At 41.1% G+C, this 24,749-nt stretch overlaps 1 protein-coding gene across 4 annotated transcripts in view; it reads left to right on the top strand.

Annotated features, from left to right (window-relative positions):
- plxna4 (plexin A4) overlaps positions 1 to 24,749 on the top strand; it is a 243,640-nt gene that overhangs the window by 113,229 nt on the left and 105,662 nt on the right. Inside the window, exon 4 of one of the 4 annotated variants that reach the window (XM_067582267.1) lies at positions 1,845 to 4,309. The exons of the other annotated variants lie outside the window; for them this stretch is intronic. Within the exon in view, the coding sequence (XP_067438368.1) occupies positions 1,845 to 2,072 (228 nt within the window). The 3' untranslated portion in view covers positions 2,073 to 4,309. Of the gene's footprint in view, positions 1 to 1,844; positions 4,310 to 24,749 lie in introns of those variants that run through there. 4 annotated transcript variants of the gene reach the window in all.

Below are 24,749 nucleotides of genomic sequence, written 5' to 3'. Positions count from 1 at the left end.
GCAACTGCAGAGAGAGCGTCAAGTAAAAACGGTTTATTGAATCATCTGTGCAATAGGCTGATTTTCAGAATCCAGATGTGTGTTTCGCTACATCTATCTAAAACTACACGATTGATGACAGACTGTCAAAAACCAGAATATATTGTACTGCAGGATATAGAATTAAACCAATCTGAAACATGATGATATTCAGCACACAGAAAACGTGACATACGCAGACACTAAAAACTCACACGCACACACTGTCACACACCCATGGATTGTTTCTGTCAAAAACAGGATGCTGGTAATTGGGTTATGTTGTCTTTCAAAGGGAATGTGAGCTGCAGTAATGATGGGATAAGCAGGTTGCCTGTGTTATGTGTCAAAACGTGATCCAGTGGTGTTTCGGCACAAGGCATTAGAGGACGTCCCTGAATCTGATCCTATCTGGGTTCTATGTGATTTCCTCTTGTCATCCAATACCCCAAATCTGGACCAGAATCAGCTGGTGAGATCACTCAGATCACAGCGGGTTTGGTAGCATAAATAGTGAAGATAAATGGGGCAGGAGCGTGTGTGTGTGTGTGTGTGTGTGTGTGCTTGCTTGTGTATCTCTCCATCTGTTTTTCTGTGTGTGTTTGTGCACTTGTGCACGGATGTTGCATCTATATGTGCCTGATAGGAATCTATACACTCTGTGACAGCCAATATAAATCCTTTTATGAACATCTTTATCAGTCTGATGGGAGTTTGGGCACCCTGGCCCTGCTCAGGTCAGATTGTTACATCAGTGTGACAGCTCTGCTCTTACTTGTGACTCTGACAGACGAAGATAGATAGATGGACTTTATTACTCCCTCTGCCTCGAAAGCCACACAAGCTTCTCATATCAAAACAATATAGTGAAATTATGATAAAGCTGCATGTTGTATCACTATACCTAGTGTAAAGCATAAAATAATGTTTGGTATATTGCAAGTATGTGAAAGAAACTTAGCTTTTTGATAATAATGTGTTATATTATTGATAAGGTATCGGCTTTTTTCTGAGTCAAACCAGACAGTCAGCTACATAACAGCAGCCCTGGAGCTGATACAGCGGGTATTCATTCTCAAAGTCTCCCTGACACAGTGGATGCTTGCCAACGCAGGGGCTTGATCCTTGTGTTTCCAGTTGAAAGGCAGCGCTCTTACGCACTGTGCCTTCTTGTTACACCAGTCTTTGTCAATCCTTCACACAAGAACAGTAAATGTCTGGTTAAACCCACTATCATTGTGAAATATGTAAAAATAACTATCTCAGTTGTCTTAGACAATCAAATGACTCATGAACACCTCTTTCCATCAGTTTCTAGTGCACTTACTATTCTAAATGCCGCATGCTGCATCTGTATTATACTGGAAAACTGTGAGAGCTCAGAAATATGTAAAAATATTATGAATATCCCAATATATAACTCAGGTGTTAGGTGAGACTAACCTGAGGCAAGAGAGGTCTAACAGTTTTACAGTATGTCTGTCACATGATATGCCATACAGTGACATTTCAAGCCCAAATACTTTTCCAAGACATGATGAGACAGTCATACAACCGTAAAATGAAATCCACTACGACAACATGGAATAGAAGCTTTTGTCTGTCTTTTTAAAAAAATATCTAGTTGCATATAAGGCTAATATGACCCAGTAAATAAACGGAAGCAAAATTAGTTCTTTCCTCCATCTCTCCAACAAAGTGCAGATGTCACAGACATTAATGGCTCCTCTCTCATTCTCTTGGCATAACCAGGAGTGACATTTTTATAATTACAATTCTCCTTCACCACTGTGGACTAAACCACTGTCATTACTAATTCATTCCAGGGGGTGAAGGAGGCGAGGAGGCAAGGACAGACAAAAAAAAGGATACGGACAGAAGGGAGAAGAGAGAAAAAGGAGAGATTGGTAGGGGAAAAGATTGAAGAAAGAGAAATGTGGAAAGAGAAGGAAGAGATAAAAGAACGGAGAGTGGAGATAAGAGAGGAGAAGACAGAAGGGAAAGTCAGTGTTGATGCTGAAGGACAAATACGTTTGCGTGAGAAAGGAAGTTAGGGATGAACTCGCATCTCTTCGTGTCTCTTCGTCTCTCCCAGTAGGTGTCCTCAGGGTTTCTGCTGCTGGTAGGGGACTGCAGGTGGACTCTTCTTTCCCTCTCTTTTTCATCTTTCTCTCTCCGTAGTCCTCGCCATGCCGCACCAGTCCTTGTTGCCATGGTAACAGAGGGCGAGCCGAGCCATGCAACAGAGGGATGTAGGAAGACACAGAGAGAGAAACAGAGAGAGAGAGAGAGAGAGAGAGAGAGAGAGGGGTCCAGAGGGATCTACTCTTCCATTTCCGTAATCTTCAGGGAAGTGGGTGTCCCCCCTCAGGTTCACCTCAGTGGAAAAATTGATTCAAGAGATATGTTTGCTTTCAGAAAGCAAACGCTTCAGATGCTGTCATCTATCTGCTCGGCTTAGTCTTTGCATTTTTATCCTGTATTTATTTACATGGTTGTTGAGGCTTCACTGTTTAGTTGGTATGCATGCCACATAGGAATTAGGAAGACGTATACAGTGAAAAAGATTTGCATAAGTACGGGGGGAAAAAATGGAGGGAAAGTTTTATAAAAGCCTTCATTGAAGAAACATAAATCTATTTTCATTTTTCAACTAATTGGTGCTTTCAACCGCCAATGCCAATATCATCTAACTTCATCACCTCAGTAAATGAATACATTTGTGTTCATTTGACCTGTTTGGTCATGACATCCACTACATATTAACCAAAGTGAGGTGAAACAAGTGTACGAATGTGACACCAGGTGGTACATCATCTCAGCTGTATTTTGAATGTTTGTAAAGTCACAGATTTCAGTTATCATATAATATGTGTTGGTTCTTGCAAAGCTTAGTTTGTCACCTTCCATGGTGCATATGTATGTGTGCACGTAGACCTCTTGCCAATAGAATCTCACTCTAAAAGCCTCAAATGCCTTTATAGTTAGTCTCGTGGTGTCAGTTATGCGTCTGTGTTTGTTTGTATAAAAGCTGCTGGAGGATAAGCTTATTAATGCCACAAAGCAAAAAATGTGGCTGTTAATCAGATGGCATTTTAGGCACAGTTGGAAGTGATGTGCGCGCAGGTGGTTGTGGGAATATGTACTTTAGAACAGGCAGAATACACTCATGCATGCACGCACATACACACACACACACACACACACACAAACAGCACATAAACAGAACAATCCAAACAACCAACCAACTCATTACCAACTCTCCCTGCTTAGCAAAAGGAAAAGATAACAGGAAAGCAGGCGGACTGAAAGCACTGCTGTGCTTACTCAGTGGCAAAGCTCGACTATTGAGACCAACATACGTTTTTTTTTTTTTTTTTTTTAAGTTCATTAGTTTATTTGTCAGGGACAATACAAAAAAACAAAACATTGTAACAGGTTATAATAACATGATACGGATGCGTTGCATATAAGATTTGCAACCCCTGTCCCTGGTGAGGCTTTTCTACTTAAAAATGGTCATCACATATCATCATCACCAAAAGTACATCAGTTAAATTGAGCACATAATTAGTAGTGACATTCTCATACATGTGACATGATGATACAAAAAATTACAATATTTACATCACATTGCAATCAATGTGTTGCATAAGTGTATGTGCGCACGTGTGTATGTTCCCTAATTCAGGGCAATATGTGCATAATGTTTCCATTGTTCCATTATTTTCAGTGCTTGTTTGTATAGTGATGTAACAGGTTTTACAGTTGACTGTGAAGCCTGGCTCCATACAGTAACACAATAGGATAAATGTGAAAATATCATGGTATGCATGAACAGTTGAGCTCCCTCAAGGGATATGTGATGTCTTATCATTCGAAAACAGTACAGATTTGTCTTTAATGTCTTGCTTTTTTTTTTTTTTTTAATGTGTTTATCAAATTTGAGCGGGGAGTCCAAAATGACACCTAAGAATTTAAAATCACTGGCTTCCTTTATTTCCTCTTGATTTATTTTAATTGTAAGCTCATCTTTTGCTTTCCTTCTCATGGAAAAAACAAATTGACACAGTCTTTTTAAAGATTCAGGGTTAGAAGAAGCCATGGGGATACACCTTCCATTTCGTTTGTTAATGTCTCTGCTGCTACACAAGGGGTTTTAGCTGATACATTAATGATTTTGTCATCAGCGTACATTACTTACAGTTATTAAAGTACTTTATTGAACTGTTTTGAATGACTGCCTGGTTGTGTTTATGAATAGATCATTACTCCATGGTCCCTTGCTCATTCACTGCAGCATACGGAAGACATTTCTTTAGCTGGAGTTAAAAGCCAAAGTTTGAGAAGTGTTTGTCCCTCACCTGATGTAAGACACACCTTATCTTTACATTTGGTGGTGTTTTGATCTGTAAAAGATGAAAAATGATTCCTCAAATATTTAAAATGCTGACAGAACACACATAAAGAGTGTTAAGACTGCCCAGAATTTAACATCAATATCCCTCTACTACTACTTCTCTCCTGTTCCCAACTGTAGTACCTTGCCATCCTTCCTTCCAGTGTCTCACACTTATGATTTTTCCCTTTTTCAACAAAGTAACTGTATTCTCAGTTTGTTAATATTGCGTCTATCAGTCAGTATCCAGTCTAAAAGCAAACCTTTAGCATTTGTGTCACACTGTGTTTCACCAACAAACAAGCAAGCCGCTCTCTTGTTAAGCAAATATTTCATTACCTTCCACTCCACATTTATGCTTCTCTGTGATCAGGCTAATGGTCAATAACATACTGATTGTAGCACCAAAGAGTGTGTCCATGTGTTGAAGGAAGCCAGACACATATGTATGTGTGTATGCATGCGTACGAGTGCACGCACAAAACACACATACACACAGAATAAGAATTAACCCTGTGAAGTGAGGGGGATAATTCCATGGTAATTAGTGTTCTGTGTAATCAGTTTTTATTTTCCTGTACTGTTGTTAGGCGCAACAGACAAAACAAAAGGAGGCTTGCATGCATCTCTCCCTCTCTCGCCCCCTAATTACAAACATATCCAATTAATTACACACAAGTCCCGCTTTCATCTGTGTGCACGACGTTAGAGGGAGAGCTGAGAATGCAAAGCAGTCAGACGGCAGCAGACACACACTAATACACAAAGAAGAAATTAATAATTAGTCACACACTGGCATCATATGTATGCACATGCACATCTGAGTCTTAGAGTGGTTGCTTAAGACAAACATGTTGGGCATTAGTGACTTGACTGATGTTGATTCGAGTATCGACAAGGGGGTTGTAGATGTAGAGCATGATGTGTACGTCCCTCCATCCATACTGTAAGAGAGACAGGTGAATCTTCCTTTGATTATTTTGCATGTGTGGGAGTGTGTAAATAGTGTGATGAGAGGGGCCCCATGGCTTTTCCTATTAGTAGGGGGATTAATAAACACCTGCTGTTGGAAATCAAACAACTTAGCAGGATGGAGGACCCTCCAAGCAGCACCCTGCACATCTTCTCTTTTATTCTCTACACACACAGACATTTTTTCTTAGCTTTTTGGATCAAGTTGGATAGATAATTCTCATGGAGTAACATGCATGTCCTTGCCTTTATAGTAATTTTGTAACTAACTTAATGTTCTATTCCCAATAGTACTCAAGCATTCTGGACCAGATTTACTGAGAAAATGAGTCGAGTTTGCAGCTGCAATATGGGTGTTTTCGGTGCTGATTTAGTAAAACAGCAGCTGATTACACAGTCAGCTCCTGGACTGCACCTGTGAAGGAGAGCTCAGTAGGTGCAGTTGAGCAGTGGGAGATCATCAAGCTCACAGAAGAAATAATAACATAGTGATCTTGATTACAAAACATTTACTGCCACGCTTCAACTCCACCTGGGAAAAACTATTAATTACAACTACTAATTAGGCTATTACTCAAACTATTACTCATAAAATTGCGATATTATTATCTTCAGCATACTGTATATGTAATTATTAATACATTAAGAGGTAATTAACACTTTCATGGTAAATGAAAAGACACTTAAAACACAAGGCACTGCAACCAGTGTAGAGAGAGAAAGACGGAGCAGCAGGTTCAGAACTTCAGAGCGGAGAGGGAGACTGTGTTGTGGATGTTAGTACTAAGGTAAATGGAGCTAAACACACTTTTACGTTTCTTAACAAAAGAAAGACACATGAAGTTGCAGCCTGCAGTGATTTAACAGTTAATTACTTAAGATAAAAGTCAAGTTAAAATTCAAGTTTGATGAAAACAAATAATCAGATATTGTGTTCATTAATAAAAGCCCAATTGCTGAACATTTGTTTCTAATCTTCCTCGCTACAGCCTTCTTTGTGGCTCTTGTAAATCCCATCTGTGACATGGAGAATTTTCCCAAAACTGACCATTTCAAATTGCGTGATAGTATCCAGCAGAATATATAATCAACAGCTGTTAATGTGTCTCTTCCTATTATTTGCGCAAACCTTTTAAGGGATTTAATGCATATGTACTGTAATGAGGAGAGAGGCACATATTGCAGACATTTGCACAGGTGACACAAAAACTGCAACCCCAGCCTGGTGTGTCTGTATGATAAATACAGCACTTGTGTTTGGGGCAGAATACATCAAATCTGCGCTTGAAAAACAGGTGCAAAAGCCTCAGTAAATCTGGCCCGCTGTTTGCTTATTAGAGCACAGTTTCATTAAAATCTCCTTTTTGGGGTCAGTGCTATAGATTGATGCGTTCAGACGGAATACCAAGCAAATTTTCACGCCGCTTTACTGTCTGTTTATTTGCCTACCCGGTACACAGACCATACAGATGTTAGCTCTGGCTTAGCTCAGGCTCTGAATCATCTTATAACTTACCAAGAACACTAGTTCTCGCTGTTATTTTTCCTCCATATTCTCCTGTTTCCACTTGGCTCTCTACATTCATGAAGTGGAGTCATACAGCTTCAGGGTAAGTACAAATATACCGGTGAAGTTGAATCATTTTGCTTTGCGTCTGGTCTGAACACACCTTCAATTTCATATTCTCAGTATGTCATGCAATTACTTCACATCTTTAAGATTATGTATTCCTATGATGTGTCCTCTCCCTCTCTATTTATTTTCTAACATACTGCCTCTTAAAAAAGTTCCCCACTTAGCGCATACAGATGCCAGTGCTCAGGTACATGCCAACCAAGGTTACTGCCTTATTGTCCAATTAAATTACTCTCCCACTCCTCCACATTGCACTTTCTCATTGTCTCAGTTACACCCCCCCTTTCTCTTCCTCTCTCTATGAGGCATTCCCTGTATTTCTTTGGTGGGGAAAGTAAAGGCCTTTGGGTCTTGTGTTTTTCTATTACTCATGGTGCAGAGAGTGAAGGGATCTGGAGGGGGGGTATACAGAGAGAACTGGAGAGAATGCTGGCCATCTTCTAGTCTCTGAGTGTCCCCTCAGGGAGGCTGTCCAGGTAAAGCAGAGGCATTTGTTCTTATTTAGTGCCCGTGGCTAGCTGTGATTTTGAGCCTGCCCTTGTGACTATAGGGTCTGAACACAGAGGAAACAGCCGTGTTGAGGAGAGAAGAAGAGAATAAAGGTGAGCTGAACAGAGGTGGTCTGGCAGAGGATTGCAGATAAGTGAAATGAGAACTAGAGGAAGTGGTGGAAGTGGGGAGAGACAAAGAGGGACATTAGTAGAGGAAATGGAAGAGTGGATGAAAAATGGGTTGGGTGATTGAGGAATTTTTTTTTATGACCATTAAGTTTGGTTGACTGGCGTGGGTGCATGACACTTGTGTCTAAAGTCATTCAATGTGTGCGTGAGAAAGATTGAGACAGATAGACAAAAACCGTGAGTCATTGTCAAGCTCTAGTGACAGTAATGATTGTGCTCTGTGCCCCTTGACACCCTTAGGTCATAGTATTGAGCCTAGCCCTACTCCATAGGCATTTCTGCCCCAAGGCCAAGTGTCTTTGGCTGTGAAATGGTTCTTAGTCTCACCCTCTCAATGCCAAAACCTCTGTGAAGTGGACTTCAGCCTGTATCAATGACTCTTCTTCATGGACTCCTCCATTATAACCAATTCAATAGCTGTGGCTGCATGCTTTCACATCAGTAGCATTCTTTGGCTGGTCGAGTTCCTTCTCTTTATGAAACCCTTTATCACTGAGACACACAGAACATCAGTTAAAGGTTATTTTGTGTTTTTTTTCCCGTAAGGTTGATTAGCCATGCATTCTTTCAGAGTGTGTGTGTGCGTGAGTGTGGAATGGAGAGCCATTGTACCCTTATTTGAGTTTTGACCACCCTCCTGACCCCCTGTGATGATTGACAGACCTTTTGTCCAATAGAGAAGACTCACCAGACCCCCTGCTGTGGCTCTAGTTTTGTTTTGCCGTGGGGTTTTGTAGATTCTGAAAAAAATTGTTTCAGTCTAGATTCCTTTGAGGTGTCATCGGGTGTTTGCTCCCATGAAAGCACAGACAAGAGCACGCACATCCATGTGCATGCTACAGACAGAGAGACTCACACACCTTTGATCTTTACAAACACCACTAAAGGCCTCGGCCCACTTGCCTTTCCCACTGTCCATTCCTGTCAAGCCCTATGGCAGCAGTATGGCTTTTTGTCCATTCTCTCACTCCAGTGACAGTAGCTTTGTCCTCATTTAAAGCAATCTAGTAGACATTTGCCTTGCATAACTCCAGGTGGCTTTGGAAGTGTATGTTGGAGACAATTTATTAAAATTGAATACAGTAGCACGCACACGTCTTGTTGATTACAGTGCCCTGAATCAACTAGTCTGTTCTGTTAACATATCTTTTATTTCACGATCAGTCGAATGTATAGACATTAACTGTAATTTAAAAAGAAACCACCAAAAATAACTTAGAAGCATTTGTGTATTTGTTTAATTCCAGGATAATACAGTCCCAGACAGTTGTCCCTTCACTGGCTTAGCCTGATATTTGTTGTCTTTTGTGAAAGTGATGATGCAAATATGAAGTGAAGCATTACCACCCAATTCATTTTTCCTTCTTAGTTAACCCTTACCGTTCAGTTGGCTGGTTTTGTGGATTTTGAAAGGAAAACTGTCAGGTTTTTGCCCACTAGTAATAATAATAATATTCATATCAGCAGGTAATTACAGTTCCTTCAATAGAGAGTTAATCCACATGTGCCCTCTCTGTGTTATCGGGGTGCATACCAGGGGAGCTTTGGAGGTAGGCCCATAGAAAGGCCTAAATTACTCTTTTATTCTGGGAGAAGACTCACATAGAGGTTTGTGCATATACGACACCCACATATTTCCCTTTCTGTCTGTTTCTCACTCATACACACACACATCTCCTCATTCACCTCTCATCAGCGCCATATCTCACTCCATTTCCCTGTACAATGGCTGTGCTGTATTAGAGCCATCCTTGAACCCCTGCAGCCGTACTCTGTCCCCAGGCCCAGACTATGACACAGTTGGCTGGGGCAGAAGAAAGACCTTCTGGCCCTGCCTCATTAAAATGGTAAAGAGGTGGAGGAGGATAGAAAAGCTAATCCTTCTACGAGTCCCCTCCTAGAGCCCTCATCTCCTGGCCTGAGACCTCTAGACACGCACGTACACACACACACACACACACACACACACATGCTTACAGATCATGTGAAGCCAAGGGGCTATGCCTGGGCTTGCTAAAATACATAGCCCCTGGGAGATGGAAATGATAGCGCTCAAATGGGACGGTTTAGGGGCTGAGAGTGAGGGAAATGAGTTTGGGGGGTGCATCAAAGCTGACTTGGTAGCTTTATTGATTTTGAGTGTTCAGTGCTTAAAATCGGCGCTTTAGCGACACACAGCTGTCCAGCAGAGTGTCATCCTCGATTTGTAAACATCAAATTGGGTCTCATGCCGTTTAACCATCAGTAAGGCATTTCTAGTAAGCACAGGCAGTCCAACAATATGAATGCTTCCCTATTCATTTTCCTTGCTTGGTTTGATTTTTGGAAACACAAAACACATAAACCTTGGTAATGTGACTCTGGCTGGCCTGGGTGAAATAATTTTGGTAAATGACTCTTAAAATACAATATTTTACCTTTTCTAAGATACCAAATTGGTACTTTTATGCTGGTATCTATGAAAGAGGCTAAACACTAATAAAAAAAAAGTATTGCAAATACTATATCCCAGGAGTTTTTCAGCATACCTATAAATAATTTTGGATCTCTGACCCCCCCCCCCCATTGAATCAGAGTAGCCTCCTAAAGAAATGTCGTGATTTTGCAGAAGTCAAACTTGGCTTAAATGCCAGTACAGCAAATTCCACACTGTATCACTCATTTAGACGGTCCATTTGTAAGTTGCAGGGTTTGCAAAGAAGCGGGAAAACAGGGAAATGTTAATTTCCCCAAAGACTGACATTACACAGACTAGCTGAGTAGTGATAACAATAATCCCTTTTACTACTACCACACAGTGACAACTAGCAAAAAATGCTGCAGTATGTTTTGTGGTATTAATTGCATTTATTGATCGTGCTTTGAACGTTACACTGCCAGCACATACACAATTAGTCTTACATGTACTGGTTTTACAGTTTAGACAGTATTAGTTCCAGTAACTCTACACACCCACAAGAATGGGAAAGATGTATAGAGAAAATGGATAAGGTTGGTCAATGTGCTTCCTCGGCATGTCCACCTGAAGACTTCCAGACAGATAACGATGCTCGACTTCCATCCCAGAGAGAGAGACAGATGGAGAGAGCGAGACACGGTGTGAGAGAGAGAGAAAGGAAAAGGGTGAGCACACCCATCTGTCTGTGTCCAAAGTTAAAGCACTGAGGCAGCACTCGCCTCCAGACTGTGCAATTAACCCACTCTGGAGGTTGGAGGGAGAGAGGAACATTCAGTCCGTCGGCTGCTACTCTGAGAAGGAGACCCTGACGATGGTCTGTTTGGACTATGTTAATATGTTTGGCATTGGACGACAGAAGTGATACTTCATGCATATGTTGGTTTTAGATTTGTGCCGTTATTCAAGCTTTCCAATCAAACATTGACACTAAAAAAATCACTATGCAGATTCTGCTGTTCAGCATAAATTGTCACGTTCAACTGTAGCTTGAAGTCTTACACCAGGTTTAGGGAGAGTGACCCTTAAGTAGCATGTTAGGTGATAAAAAACATTATAGAAACCAGAATAGCGCTCTAGTTGCTTGTTCCCTGTGCTTGAGACAAATTACAATTAATACTTTCTTTTATCCATATTTATCCATCTCTGAAGTTCATTTCATGACGCACAAACAATAGAAACGATTTGTCCTCCACACTGTGTACGAACTACACAACTTCACATTGTATTTGTGCGTTATTATAAAGAATTTGCAAAATGCTACTTTCCAACTTCGCACATTATAGTTGATGTTTCATTTTAAAATTACTTACTTGGCTGATCACAGCAATTTCACAACACCTCTTCAATAACAATGAGCTTACCACAGAGCCTGTCAAATTAGCTGTTTTGTGGAAGGCTTTAGTGATAAATGCTTATCATAAGAGAGTAAGGCTCTGCTCTTGTCTTTGTGTGTATATGTGTGCACATGTGTGTTGTGCATGTGCATCAAGGCTTCTGCCTTTTTTGTCTTCCAAATGCTGTAAGAGGCCATTTGCCAGAATTTTGATCACTTCATTCATTTATTCACTCATTCATTGAGCCTGCTCATCTGCCTCAAGTGATTTCTGAATCTGCACACAGAGGATGTGGACAGCAACCGAACAGCCTCTGAGGGCCTATTGAGAAAACTGTAGATAATTTAGGGAAATAAGCACCACATACTATTAGCTTTGATTATAAGAATTATCATGACATACATGTTAATGTTCTCCTTATGTGTAATTTCATTTTTTTTCTTTGTGGGGATGGATGGTAGGTTCTGCCAAAGACTTAAGAGTCACTATTTTCAGAAATTGCTAATTCAATTCTGTTTGAGAGTGTAAAAGCACTGCTTTGAGGACAGTTTTGTTCTCCTCCACATCCGTCCTTTTTCTTCTCTCAAGTGTTGTTTTCTTTTTCTCCCTATTTTCTTGCCTAATTTGTGGGCTGCCCCTTACATACTGGGTTTGGAGGCTGAGTGAAGGCTGTGATTTTTGCATTTACTTGTTGTCTGTATACGACCACAGCACTGGGATGTCGGTTTTGTTATCACTCAGCACTCCTCCTCTTTTTTGCCTGTCATTTCTGGCTTACATGTGACTGACATACTGCTCTCTACTGTACAATACAATGGTGCTATATTTCAACAGTGTCACACACACACACACACACACACACACACACACACACACACACACACACATGCATTGCCTATGTGTTGGCTGGCAGTTAGCCAAGGCCATAGTCATAAGGCAGTGACAGTAGATGACAGCAGTAAGATTAAAGAGTGTGGGAGTTGTGAGTAGGGTCGAAAGACTGGCAGGTCCATAAATATCACATGGGGGATGCCCTTAATACTTCAGAGCACCATATCATCACACAGGCCCATCACAGAGGAGAGACCTAGCACGCTAAAAGTTGGATATAAGAATGTGACTGTTTGTCTGAAGGAGGATATAAAGTTTGGTTGAAGGCTCAGTAAAAATGCTCACACATGCTGTATAATACAAAAGTCAATTTACAACACTGACCAAGAGGAAGTAGATGGATGGATAATTTGATTTATATCATTGTAAAGTGAACATCTTTGGGTTTTGTACGGTTTGTTAGACAGATCAAGCAATTTGAGGATGTCCACTTAGGCTCACACAACTTGTTATGGCCAGTTTTTGCTATTGTTTGAAATTGTAACAACTTAAAAATTAATCAACAGATTACTATTTGCAGCCCCAGTTTCAGTGATGTTTTAAAATCCCTAGTCATGTCATGCCTGAGTAGAGAGCCTAGTCTTGTTTTACCTCAAGATACTGAGAGTAGAAGTAAATAAGAAGTGTCAGAGGAATCACTGAATGCTTGTAGACATTTGAAGCAGTTATTTTGGATTAAAGAACATAGTTTAAAAAAAACACATTTTGTTTTAACTTATCACATGCGTAGCTATAACACAGACACACACACACTGAGAAACACAGTACACAGCAGTATAAATGCTGTTTTCTCAGTAACCAAACTTTGTAGTTGTCTCAGGTTGGACATAAATGTTGTACTCCAGTGTACCTACAGATGGATACCCACCCACTGACACTGTGCCCCATTGCCACAGGAACACACACACACATACAGTAAACAGCCACACACACTGAAGCAGAGCGATAAACAGTTGGAGGGCCTCCTTTAATTAAATCTGTACTGCTGTATATAAACTGTCAATACATGTATGTGGGCAGAAACACACACTTTTCTGTTGCATTTACATCTCATGCGCTCTTTCTCACAAGGCTGAGTAAATTTCAGAGTGCTGTGTGGAGATGAGCGGTGCCTATCAGACTCAATTAGGCTACACCATAAACACATCTCCCAGTGTATCACCATGCTGCCAGAGTAGTTCTGGTTTTAACTGTCTGAACTTGCAAGTCTGTAGAAAACACAGTGTCAGTTTACTTGGTAGACTGATGATTTTTTAATCTTCTTGCTGGGAAAGTGTGTGTACTGGAAGTGTGAAAAGGGACATTTTCTGTGTTGTGTTTTTAGTTACTTGTAATGTAAAGTGTTGTGATGTTTCTTTACACGTGTAATGTGGGTTCAGACTACGCTGTTTTGTGTGTGTGTGTGTGTTTCCTTTTGCATCTTTCTTCAGCCATCTGTGTGCGCGTATGTGTACGCATATTTGTCTGTCCCCAGTGAGGTGTGCTCTCGGCTCTGAGTGGGCGTTTCACAGACAGCCAAGAGACCAGCGGGGAAATTTCCCATCAGCCCACGGTGCAGTGTGCAGTGCAGGTTAACCACTGAAGAATCTGAAATACATAGTCGCACAGCACAAGCCTCCCTCTTTCTCTCTCTCTCTCTCTCTCTCTCTCTTCCTCTCCCCTCTCTCTCACTCTCTCTCGCTCTCTCTCCCCCACTCTCCCTCACTCTCTCTGTCTCCCCAGATGAATCAGAGCAGAGATGAAAAGCTTTCAGGAATGCTGGCAGACAGGCAGTGCTTTACAGTAATCTAACCTGGGGAAGATGAAAGCCAGCTGGGAAGCTGGGAATAGAGCAAAGGGGAGAAAAGGTGAGAGGAAGAGAACGGCGGGATTGAGTTTGGGAAAGAAAGGAGCAGAAGGGCTAGAGAGAGAAAAGGGTAAGAGAATGGCAAAGAGTGAGTGAGTGATGGTTTGTGGAGAGAACGGACTCAGAGATAACAGGAGCTGGATAAAGAAACGATGCGGGGTTAAACAGCAAGATGGTAAAATGTTTGGAAGAGATGGATGGAATAAGGATAAGCTCAGGAAAAAAAACTAGCTTGGAAGTGGGGAGGAATAAAGAGAGGGGGGAAGTTAGAAAAGGGAAAAGTCAGAAAGGGGAATCATGTTGGTGTAACTGAGTAGATTTTTTTTTGTATCATCAGACAGCCAAGGTATGCCAAAGATAGACAAAGACAGTAAAGGATATTTAAGTTGATAAGCTTCTGTGTCTTATTTGGATACTTTTGGTAATTCTCATTGGTACTGGTAACATTATTCTCACCATGCTTATAGCTGAGATCTGGGAACATGATAACACTAAGAAGAAGTCAAATTTATTTATTAATGTATGATAGTAAGGGAGATAATGACAGACAAGATAAAATTAAAAGCAAAACACTAAGGTGGAAATGAAATGAAAACAGACCATGAAAATGGGCTGCTACATTTGGCATTGTAATTACTTTAAACCAGTGTCACTTGAAGAGGTTGACACATAGTGTAATTGTAGCTGTCATACAAATGACAGCAGCCCGACACAAACCTGTGGAGTTTAAATTTCAGATTCTCTTCAGTGGAACAAACTCAATTGCAACACTGCTCACTGAACACTGAAGTAGCATCAAGTGTACCACTGTTGTCGAAATGGCTTTGGCAGTTATAAGGGGGAGCGCTCTTTGTGTGTGTGTGTGTGTGTGTGTGTGTTCTTTGAATCATAATGTAGGTGGAGCAGGCCTGTCGCTGCTGTGACAAATCCCACCTCATGCACCTTGTACTTCCTGCGCAGAATGAGAGAAGCGCACCGCACCGAAACGCTTCCCCACCTAATTGAAATTTTGAGGTATAAGAGGATTTCTGCACAACGCGAGCTGACAGTCCCCATTCAGCAAATATCCTCTTAGACTTCTCCCTCTCTTTCTCTGTCTCTCCCAGAGAAAGAATTAACTTTTATCTGTCTTCAAGTTTTAGTGCGGCTTACACCCATCTCTATCTTACGTTCTGCAGGTGATCTGTCTCAGTTGCTCTCAATCTCTCCTCTTTGTCTCTTTTTCTCTCCGTCTTTCAGGCTTGCTCTGCTCCGACAGGGGCACTTGGTTTGCCTGTTTGCTCATCATACTTTGATATGTCACGTCATAAAAGGACAGAATAGGTAGGCAGGGAAGAAATGAATGTAAAAACAAAGAGGAGGAGGAAGGAGGAGAGGAGATGTTAAATGATAGAGACAGACAAGGAGTGCAGGAGTGGAAATAGAAGTAAGACAGTGAATGACTGTAGTTATGAGATGCCCTTAGCCAGTCATATCAGCCATGTCAAATTCTCCACACATACTTTAAATCAACTGTTTGATAAAAATCGAGAACAATATTCAATTTATGGGTCTGTGCTTTGACAGATTAGCCGTAATGTTGACCGAGAATTGAATTTTCTGCCATGTTTAATTGCATGACACTCCATCAACTGTGTTTATATTCATTATGTTTTACACTACAGTAGCTAATGTGTTTGTTTCCATGCTGTGAGTATTTGTAATTACACACAGACTCACACATATACATGCTTATAAATGTAGCTGTATAGGTATCACTTTTAGTCACACATGCTTGCATCCTCCTCATATTCCTCATATTTGTGATTAGATAACCAACCACCCTGAAACAACACGCTCATTTATTTATGGGGTGAAGTTATTTGACTCCCACCGTGAAGCCTCCATTATCATTATCACAATACATTGCTTTTGTGCTACGGCATAATGCATGGGCGTGAAGCTCTAATGCGTTCCCTTGATAAAGAAGCGCTAATTTTAGAGAAACCTCCCGCGGAGTCGGTGAAGGAACGGCTTATACTTGTGATGTCTTCATTGGTAAAAAGGGGGAATGTTTTTGAAAATAGTACAGAGGACGAAGTCTTACTGAATGAGTTCATGACCAGGTCAGTAGTCACTTTCTTGACTTCTTGAAAGAACAAGTGATAAAAATACAATATTTAGCTTATATCACAAAACTGAAAGCAATTGCAATGTCACAAAATAATAAATGTCACTCAGACTAATGCATCGTAGTTATTTTTCTTGTGTCAAGCTCCAAAAACCCTGTTTCTGTATTGAAGTTTTAAGTAGGGCCGTAGCCTAATGATACAATTCCAGTGTGTCAGACATAATTCAGGGTGAGGTATTGCACCACAAGCAGGCAGACGTAGAAATTAACTTGTGTTGTGATTAATGTGTTTGCCTCTGGTAGATGTTTGAAGTGAGAATACAAAAGCGAGAGGAGAAAAGAAAATAGAAGTGACTTAAGGGAACTAGTCCCAATCTTCTGGGTACATATTTCTGTTCTGCCTTCTCACCCTGCCGTGTGTTTGTGTGCTCTCTTATGACAAATGTCCACTTATCCATCATGTATTTTACTTAAAAAAGCAGGGCCATTTTTTTTTTAGGTAAGAGCAAGTTAGGCGGTCATCACCATCACCACCAGCTGGAGGGGTGTGCCAAAGAAGAGAAAAACATTTTTAAATTTTTCTGTCAGAAAGTCTATCCCACTCATGCATTTGTGCACATCATATTGTTACATGAATCCAATGGTCGCACGGCAAAACACACCTGATTTTGAGTCTCTGGAGCAGGCTCTGTATGGGGATGTACTAGGGGCTGGCATTTGGCAATCGCTGTCATACAAACATGCAAACATCATATCCTGAATATGATCAAGAAGAATCATAACCAGGATACTGTGCATGTATGTGTGCAGGTGTACCCTCATAATAACCAGGGTAAGACTTATAACATGGACATATTCATTTGCAGACTAGGCTATGTGTTGTTTGACATGCACAGACGTGAAGTTGAATAAAGCTGAATAAGACTAAAATACCAATCAATTATTTGGCCATGACAAGATAATTGGGGGTGTGACTGGGTGTCTGGCCCAGAGCATCAAAATGACTAGAAACAGCCCTACAGAAAAGTATCTTTTATGCTTCAATCATGTATGCAGGTTCATCAAAACTATAATAGGCCAAATGCATAAAGTTAATGATGTGGCAAAAATAGCAGCATGGACGTCCACTCATGCACAACTCCTATGACCGGTGGAGAATGAAACTGTTAAATGAACCAGTTCTGTATTTGTTGCAACACAGACAAGCTTCATGGAATGCATCCAGACCATTTTCAGTGGACACTGGCCTTAAGTCGTCTTGCTCTTTCTCAGTCTCACCATCTTTCCTCCAATGATTTCCATTATTATAGCAGTTGGTGAATCAACACATGCCCTGAGGGTTTAGTGCAGTGTTATTCCTCGCTCTCCCTATCTTCCTCACTCTCCTTGTTTTTCATTTTCTCACTCTCTGCCTCTCTTTGTATCCCTCCTGCTGTCCCCTGCTATGCCGGCAATGCAATTTTTCACTTCAGTGGGAAAACAGGTATAATAGAGGGAGTGTGCCAGTCTGTTTAATAAAGGAATAAAGGCAAAGAGGAGAGATGAGAAAGAAAAAGGAGCCGCCCTTGGGGTTGAAAACAAGGGAATACACACACAGACACAATCACGCATATTATATGCACTCACACACACACACACACACACACATATTATATGCACACAAACACGCTTGCACAGACAATAAGGAGGGAACACAGAAATTCACACCTGCTTATCTCTGAGGAATTGGTTGTGAGGTGCTTCCCTATTTAATTAGAAACTTTGGTAGGAACCTCATAAATCACCACAACATAAAACTGAAGGGTAGGCAATGAATGCCTTCCCATACACACCCTGGTACACACACGTGTGTGCGCACACACACACACACAAATAAATCTCCGAAAGATATGGCTATTGGTCATTCCTGAATTCATGAGTGTGTGATCTTCAGCTTCAGTCAGTGATCCATAGATTTAATAAGTGTGTGTGTGTGTATCACTCTGTCTAGTATGTCCTCATCATAGAGGATAACACAAGTTTAATACCATACCACTACTTTCAGGAAAATTGCCGGTAAAATGTGCACTTCATCAAATTAATCTTTTTAAAGAAGAGTTCAATTTTCCATTGTATGATCATATTACTCGACTCTGTGATTACACCTGAGCAAAGACACAGGACAGAGATAGTGTTGTTTTGAGAATCTGAGCACAGAGGTACAGAAAGGTCACTGGTTATGTGATTGTGTGTGCACAGAACTGTGCACGTATATAGCCCTGTGCTTGTGTGTGAATGCTTGAACTCTAGGTGCATGTGTGTGCTTGAGTCTCCAGAGTTATTCTGATGGCTGTGTGTGGTAACGGGATCCAGGGTGATGTCTGCTCTCAGACAGCGTCTGGCTCTCAGCTCCCCATCTATTATTCACACACCTGGATACACACACGCAGACACACACAAACACTACCTTCTTCCCTTATGCCTTACTCTTTAAAACACTTTATTTTCCACATTTGTGGTTTAACAGTTAAAAGTTCAGGGTTTTATCTCATTCTTGGCAGTTTCTTTGTTAATGCAGCGAGAGTGTAAAAGAATTGTTAATGCGAGTGTGAGTGTAAGTTTGTGCATTTCTTTGTGTATTTATATATTTGTGCTTATCTCCCAGGAAACCAATCACACCCTTGAAGTCAATGAACTGCTCTGTTTGCTCTGGTAAACAAGCCGAAAATTAGTATTGACCAGAGAGAAGAGGACAGACTGATAAACAGTAAAAGAAACAGATAGATAACACCTAAAACAAAGCACAGTCTGGTAAAAAGGGATGAAAAAGTTCTCAAAGTCACGGCTTCACCTTGCCTAAAGTTGATCTGAGCCTGTCAGTAGGCCATTATCAGACCTAGATATCTCTTTGGGGACCTGGCCCTTCTCCACCACCCTGGTTAGATAGGTTGCTGATTGACATTTATAGAAGCAGAGCATGGTACAATCACCAAAAACCTATTGAATTTACCCCGTTAAAATACAAGAATGCACCACTGTTCCTGTTCAGCCTTACATAGAGATAGATATAGATCTCAGAGGGGGTGTCTGTGAGATGATCCTGTGAATGTTGATCAAAGTCCATCACCAGACCATTATCTGAAGAGTTCAGATTTATCTCATGTTCCTTAAGAGAGCTATGGATATCTGTTCTGTGTAAGGCTGATCTAAGGTTTTTCCAACATGCTATTTTTGTCTGTCCGATTCATCATGACCTTAGGTTATCGTGGGTCAATGATTCTCAGTCTCTTTTGCTCAAAAGACAAACTAATGATGGATTCCTCTACCCATTATCCTCAACGGTTGGATAAATTGGTGATTGACAGCTAAGGAGGCAGGATGTGGTCAACTGAGAAAATCGCAATTAAGTTTACTTACATATGTGACTCAGTGGAAGAATGGACCACCTTGTCCTTCCATTGTTACATATATGCATGTAGAGCATACTAATGGACATATGTATTGTCCATATGTATATTTGCTTTTTAAGTCTTAAGTCTGAACTCAACCAACTTCTCAAAGAAGCCTCTATGCATGTATGCACTTTATGCTTTGGGCAGAGGTTTTGGCTAGAAAGTTCCTACATCCAAATGCTGCATGCCAGTTGTTGTGGGTGGAAAGGAGGCAGGAAAATGACAGAGCAGTATTGTGATAAATATAGAGGTAGATAAACAGCATATTCCAATTCGTGGTCACCAAGGCAGGAAATCACATATATATAATGATATTTATACTGGTAGAAAGTAGAAAGACCCTGTTTACACCTAAGTTAAAGTCAGTGGTATATTTATTACTTCATTATACTATTCGTATACTGTAATAAACACAATAAATAGAGCTTTAAATGTGTTTAAGTTACAAGAAAACGATGATAGCGATAGATGGTTCTTTCTGCCTTTTCTTCCTCAACCTTCTCTTTTTCTTCTTCCCTCTGCTGCTCTAACATCAAAGCTTGCCACTTCTTGCTCTACCATAACTCCATGTCCAGCTTCCTGGGTGCTACAGTTCTCACAGATGTGGAGAACACACACAACCTTTCCCTCTCTGTCACGTACACACACACACACACACACACACACAGTATTATCTCAACGTGATTATACTCAGTGGGCTGTATTTATACTATTCAACTTGCTAAAGCAGTTTGCCAGCCGCACTCCTCCAAATGAATGGCATCCATAAGCTCTGACTTTGTGCACTGCTGTGTCGCCTGAAAGGCCAAGTCTTGATTCGACACAATAGGCTGATTTGGTGCCCTCACTACTCTGGGGAGCATGTTGACTTCATTAATGGCTCCCAAAGCTTTCACACAGTGGCCTCTGGTCACAAAATATAATGGGGAGCGCACCACTCTGTAGCACTGCCACTGGGTTGCACCACTAATAGAGACACAGGTGGTGATGTGCGCTCAAATTATGCCATTGCCTCAGTGGGGTCCTTGAGGCCCAGCCAGTGGCTACTGCAGCAGTGGTGGGAACAGCAGCTCTTATCACTGCAGAATACCTGGGTAAGAAAGGGAGAACAGTAGATGAAATAATTGGTTTGAAAGAGAAATGTGCGTATAGGTTTTTCTCAGCCAGGCCAGTTATTTGTCTGCACTAAATGAGGTCTGTCAGGAGATCTCTACCTGTCGCCTCAAACACCCTGCTGCGGCTCTAATGAGACAGTGAAGTAGAAATTGGAATGGATAAGACAGAGCGAAGGAAGGACGAGGAATAGAAGTGAAGGAATGATGCATATTGCAAAGAAAAATCGATGGACAAAGATATAAAGCGAGACCATGAAAACAGAAAGAGGCGACTGAAAGGAAAAAGCATAAGAGATGGAGCAGTTGATGAATAAGGAACAGGAAAACAGACAATTGCCCAGAAGAAGCAAAGCATTTTGTGACAGCTTTGCTGTTCACTGGACAGATTGAATGTATTTGTGTGGTTTTCCATATTTGCTTGATAGAGGAGGCCTTCCTGTCCACATCCACGTTACAGAATGAAATGCTAAAGCATTTTTCTGTATTTTCTGGAATAAATGGGTGCCACCAATAACTATATACCAATGAAACAACAACCCATCAAATTGGCAAGGCTTCTTGTTTCCGGTCACATCTGACAGAGTAAATGGTAAAAATGTGTAAGCTCAAACAAAACAGGGGGATCAAGGTGAGACAACATACAAAATAGCTGCTTATGAATGCCGTGTGGAACAAACATAACCAGAAAGAAACATTTTTTAACAGGAAAAAATAAATGTGAGAAACTGAGTGAGTTGTTCAAAGTCAAGAGGTCACAAATGTTCTCAAGATTGAACCGGCCATAAGACTGCAGGTGTTTTAGTCAACCTCATGACTTAAAGATTGAGACAGAACGAAAGAGAGGGAGTGCGATAGAAAGAGAAAAGAGCAAAAGCAAAAGGAGAGGAAGGAAGGAAAAGAGTAACAAAAGCTGGGCTGTGAGCCCCCTGCTTGGCCATGGCGCTCTAAGGCAGCTCAGCAGTAAAGGCAATGATAGCAGGGAGACCTGTCACTCACCCCTTGAAGCCATGGGGGAGATTGAGGGAGGAGGGGAGAGTGGGGGGAGAAATGAGTTAAGAAGCCTCCAGACACTTGTCCCCTTTCACGTCCAACACCATCATCCCTCACAATAACATTCTTGTCCTTCTCTTTGCCTCTCTCCTTGCTTTTTCTGTCTATCTCTCAGCAGGGGGATAAGGTTAGATTAGTAGGCCACATGGACCTGCAGGCTAACAGGTACCACACCTTTAATGCCACAACGGTCAGTCACTGAGCCAGGGGTTCCCCTGAGGCTTTGTCTGCTGTAGTGTCAAATCCCAGATGTGAGGTGGTAGATACTGGAGTAGCGCCAATTGAAACATAAGTGCACATATGCTTGCTCACTGACAAAACTTTAAATGGATTTTTGCTTTTTTTCCTATAACTCCTCTCTCTCTCTTTACCTTTCCGCTCTCTCTTTAGTTACTTTGGATTTGCTGCTGACACAGCGACACATACCCAGTATCTTAGTTTCACGACCTTTAATCTCACAGCACCGAGCTGTGGGCAGTTTCCTTTAACCTTCCATTCCTAAACAAGCTAGCCAAAATAAAACATCTGCAGAGGATTAACCTCAATAAAACCAAACTCAACAGGAGGGCCATTGTAGAGGTCATATTTCTTCATAGTTTTGACACTGCCAAACGCGAGGCTCTGTAGTTGCTTCCTTGCTAACAATGACATTTCCCTGATTTGCACCCACAAAGCACCTTCTCTCACAGTGCAGGCGATGGGGGAAAGGCATTAATTAAAATCCTGCTGTGTAGCAGATATGCCTAATCGCAAACATAAAACAGAGAATAGTGAATTAAAGCACAGAATGAGTTCAGTTCCACTCTGTGGGGTTTTTAGCCCACTCATCCTCCTATAGTGAGAGGAGTCGAGCCGGAAGGAAAGAAGGAAGGAAGGAAAGAAGGGGGGATTTTAAAAGTGTCTTTAATGAACTGAATGAATATTTCACCTCTGTAAAGGAAAGCAGTAAAGCATTGAGTCGATGTTGTACCTTTGGATGACGGCAAGATGTCTCCATTATAGCTTGTCATAAAACATAAAATACAATGCCAAAATACATTGTAGATCTCAAAGTACCATGTCATTAGTTATTCATGTGTCAGAACTTGTTACAGAAACCACACTGCTTTAGTGCCCTCCTTTCCGGTCAGGGTCCCTCCCAGATAAACTAAAAACATGTCTATCTTTGATTGTCCCTAATAACTACTTTTGGTGATGAATAAAAGCTTATTTGTTATTCCTTCCTCCTGCAGTGGTATATGACCAGCCTGCCATCCCACTTTAGTGTGCCACATCCTCATTAATACCCTCAGATTAATGTCAAATCATCCACACGCCCCCCACTAGTCTTGCACCAGTCCATCTCGCCTAAAGCTATATACTGAGGCATTGAATGTGGAAGTGGAGAGTTTGTCCCGGCATTGATTGACACTGAGAAATGGATCCAGTCCGCCTTTTAGCCCCCTTTCCTTCTGTTACTCTCTCCACCCCTCTTACACCCCCTTTCTCTCTGTCCGCCATATGTTTCAATGAGCTGGACAGATTTAGGCAATCAGACAGCCATCATTGTACTGCTGTCGGTATGAATAGAATGCGTGGAGAGACACATTGCCATTATGTAGTGACGATACGTTGTTTCTTTTCTTCCTCTCTCTTTCACAGTGAATGTTCCTCTCAGTTGTCTCTGTCTGTCTGGCTTGTCTCTCTCTCTAGGCTCTTATTGCATGTCCTGCCTTGCCCGATTGAATACCTAACACTGTTGCCGTGGTTTGACAAAGAGGGTCGAAACCTGAGCGAAGTGTGGCAGGTTGGGTTACAGTTGCATTTGGCATCGGGCTATGCTGTTATCGCTCTAAAATGTTTGATTGGTATCTTAAAGAGGGTAAGGATCTAAGGGCTTAAATAGGAGACCTCAGGAGACCCCAACGGCAAATTTTGCTCCTGTTTTGACTGACGTGCTTTTAAAAATGGAGTCACTCAAAGATGTTACTAGTTTTTAGGTGAAATGTTGGATATGTTTCATTCACATTATTATGATAATATTAGGTTGTTGTTGTCTGTGAATGTCCTGGATGAGCTACAGGAATGTAGCAAAGTCATACTCCCCCTGTATAAACAGGAATTATTTTTGACAATCAGTAGCTTTTGCTATCATTCCTATTGCTTATAACAATATTTTACTTACAGTGTTATTGCTACCATCAGGGGATGCGGCTCTATTAGGAATCCAATAGGCCCCATCACTAGTGTAATCCAAATATTTAAACCACTTATTTAGACATGCAGATAAAAGAGAATGCATGCCAAATGTCTGTTATTATCATTCTTTGCTTTGTAAAACTGATTTCATGCAACAGCTACACTAAGTACGGTAGCTTAAAGTTAAAGAAGGAAGTGGTTCTGCTGGATCTAATAGACATTTACAGCAAGAGTTTGGGTAATACCTTTGGGTAACAGTTTTTCAGTTCTCCATCTCGATCTTAATCACATCCCCAGAGTTTCCACAATTCCTGATCTTAGCAGTGAAGTTAGTGAGTAAAATGTTACTAAAACTTGAAGGAATGATGGCCAGCACTACAAATAAACTGCAAGGAGAAGAAGAAGTTGTTAAAACACAACAAAATACATCACTCTCTTTAAATCCTTTTCTTGTATTTAAAGTTATTTTTGTGACCAGGCTCCATGTCCTTTTTATCTTGGTGTCAGAAGAAGGTTCATGACCCTTTTTGGCTGTAGAAGTACTGGCACTGACTCCGGGTTTGCCCATGCACATGTTTCATAGGATTGGTGGAATTCCTCACACAATATGGTTGCGGTAATTTCAGTTTCC

The sequence above is a fragment of the Thunnus thynnus genome, chromosome 23 (genome assembly GCF_963924715.1).
Source record: "Thunnus thynnus chromosome 23, fThuThy2.1, whole genome shotgun sequence".
Lineage (NCBI taxonomy): Eukaryota > Metazoa > Chordata > Actinopteri > Scombriformes > Scombridae > Thunnus > Thunnus thynnus.
Note: the sequence above shows the minus strand (reverse complement) of the source record. Positions and strands in the feature narration are given on the sequence as shown.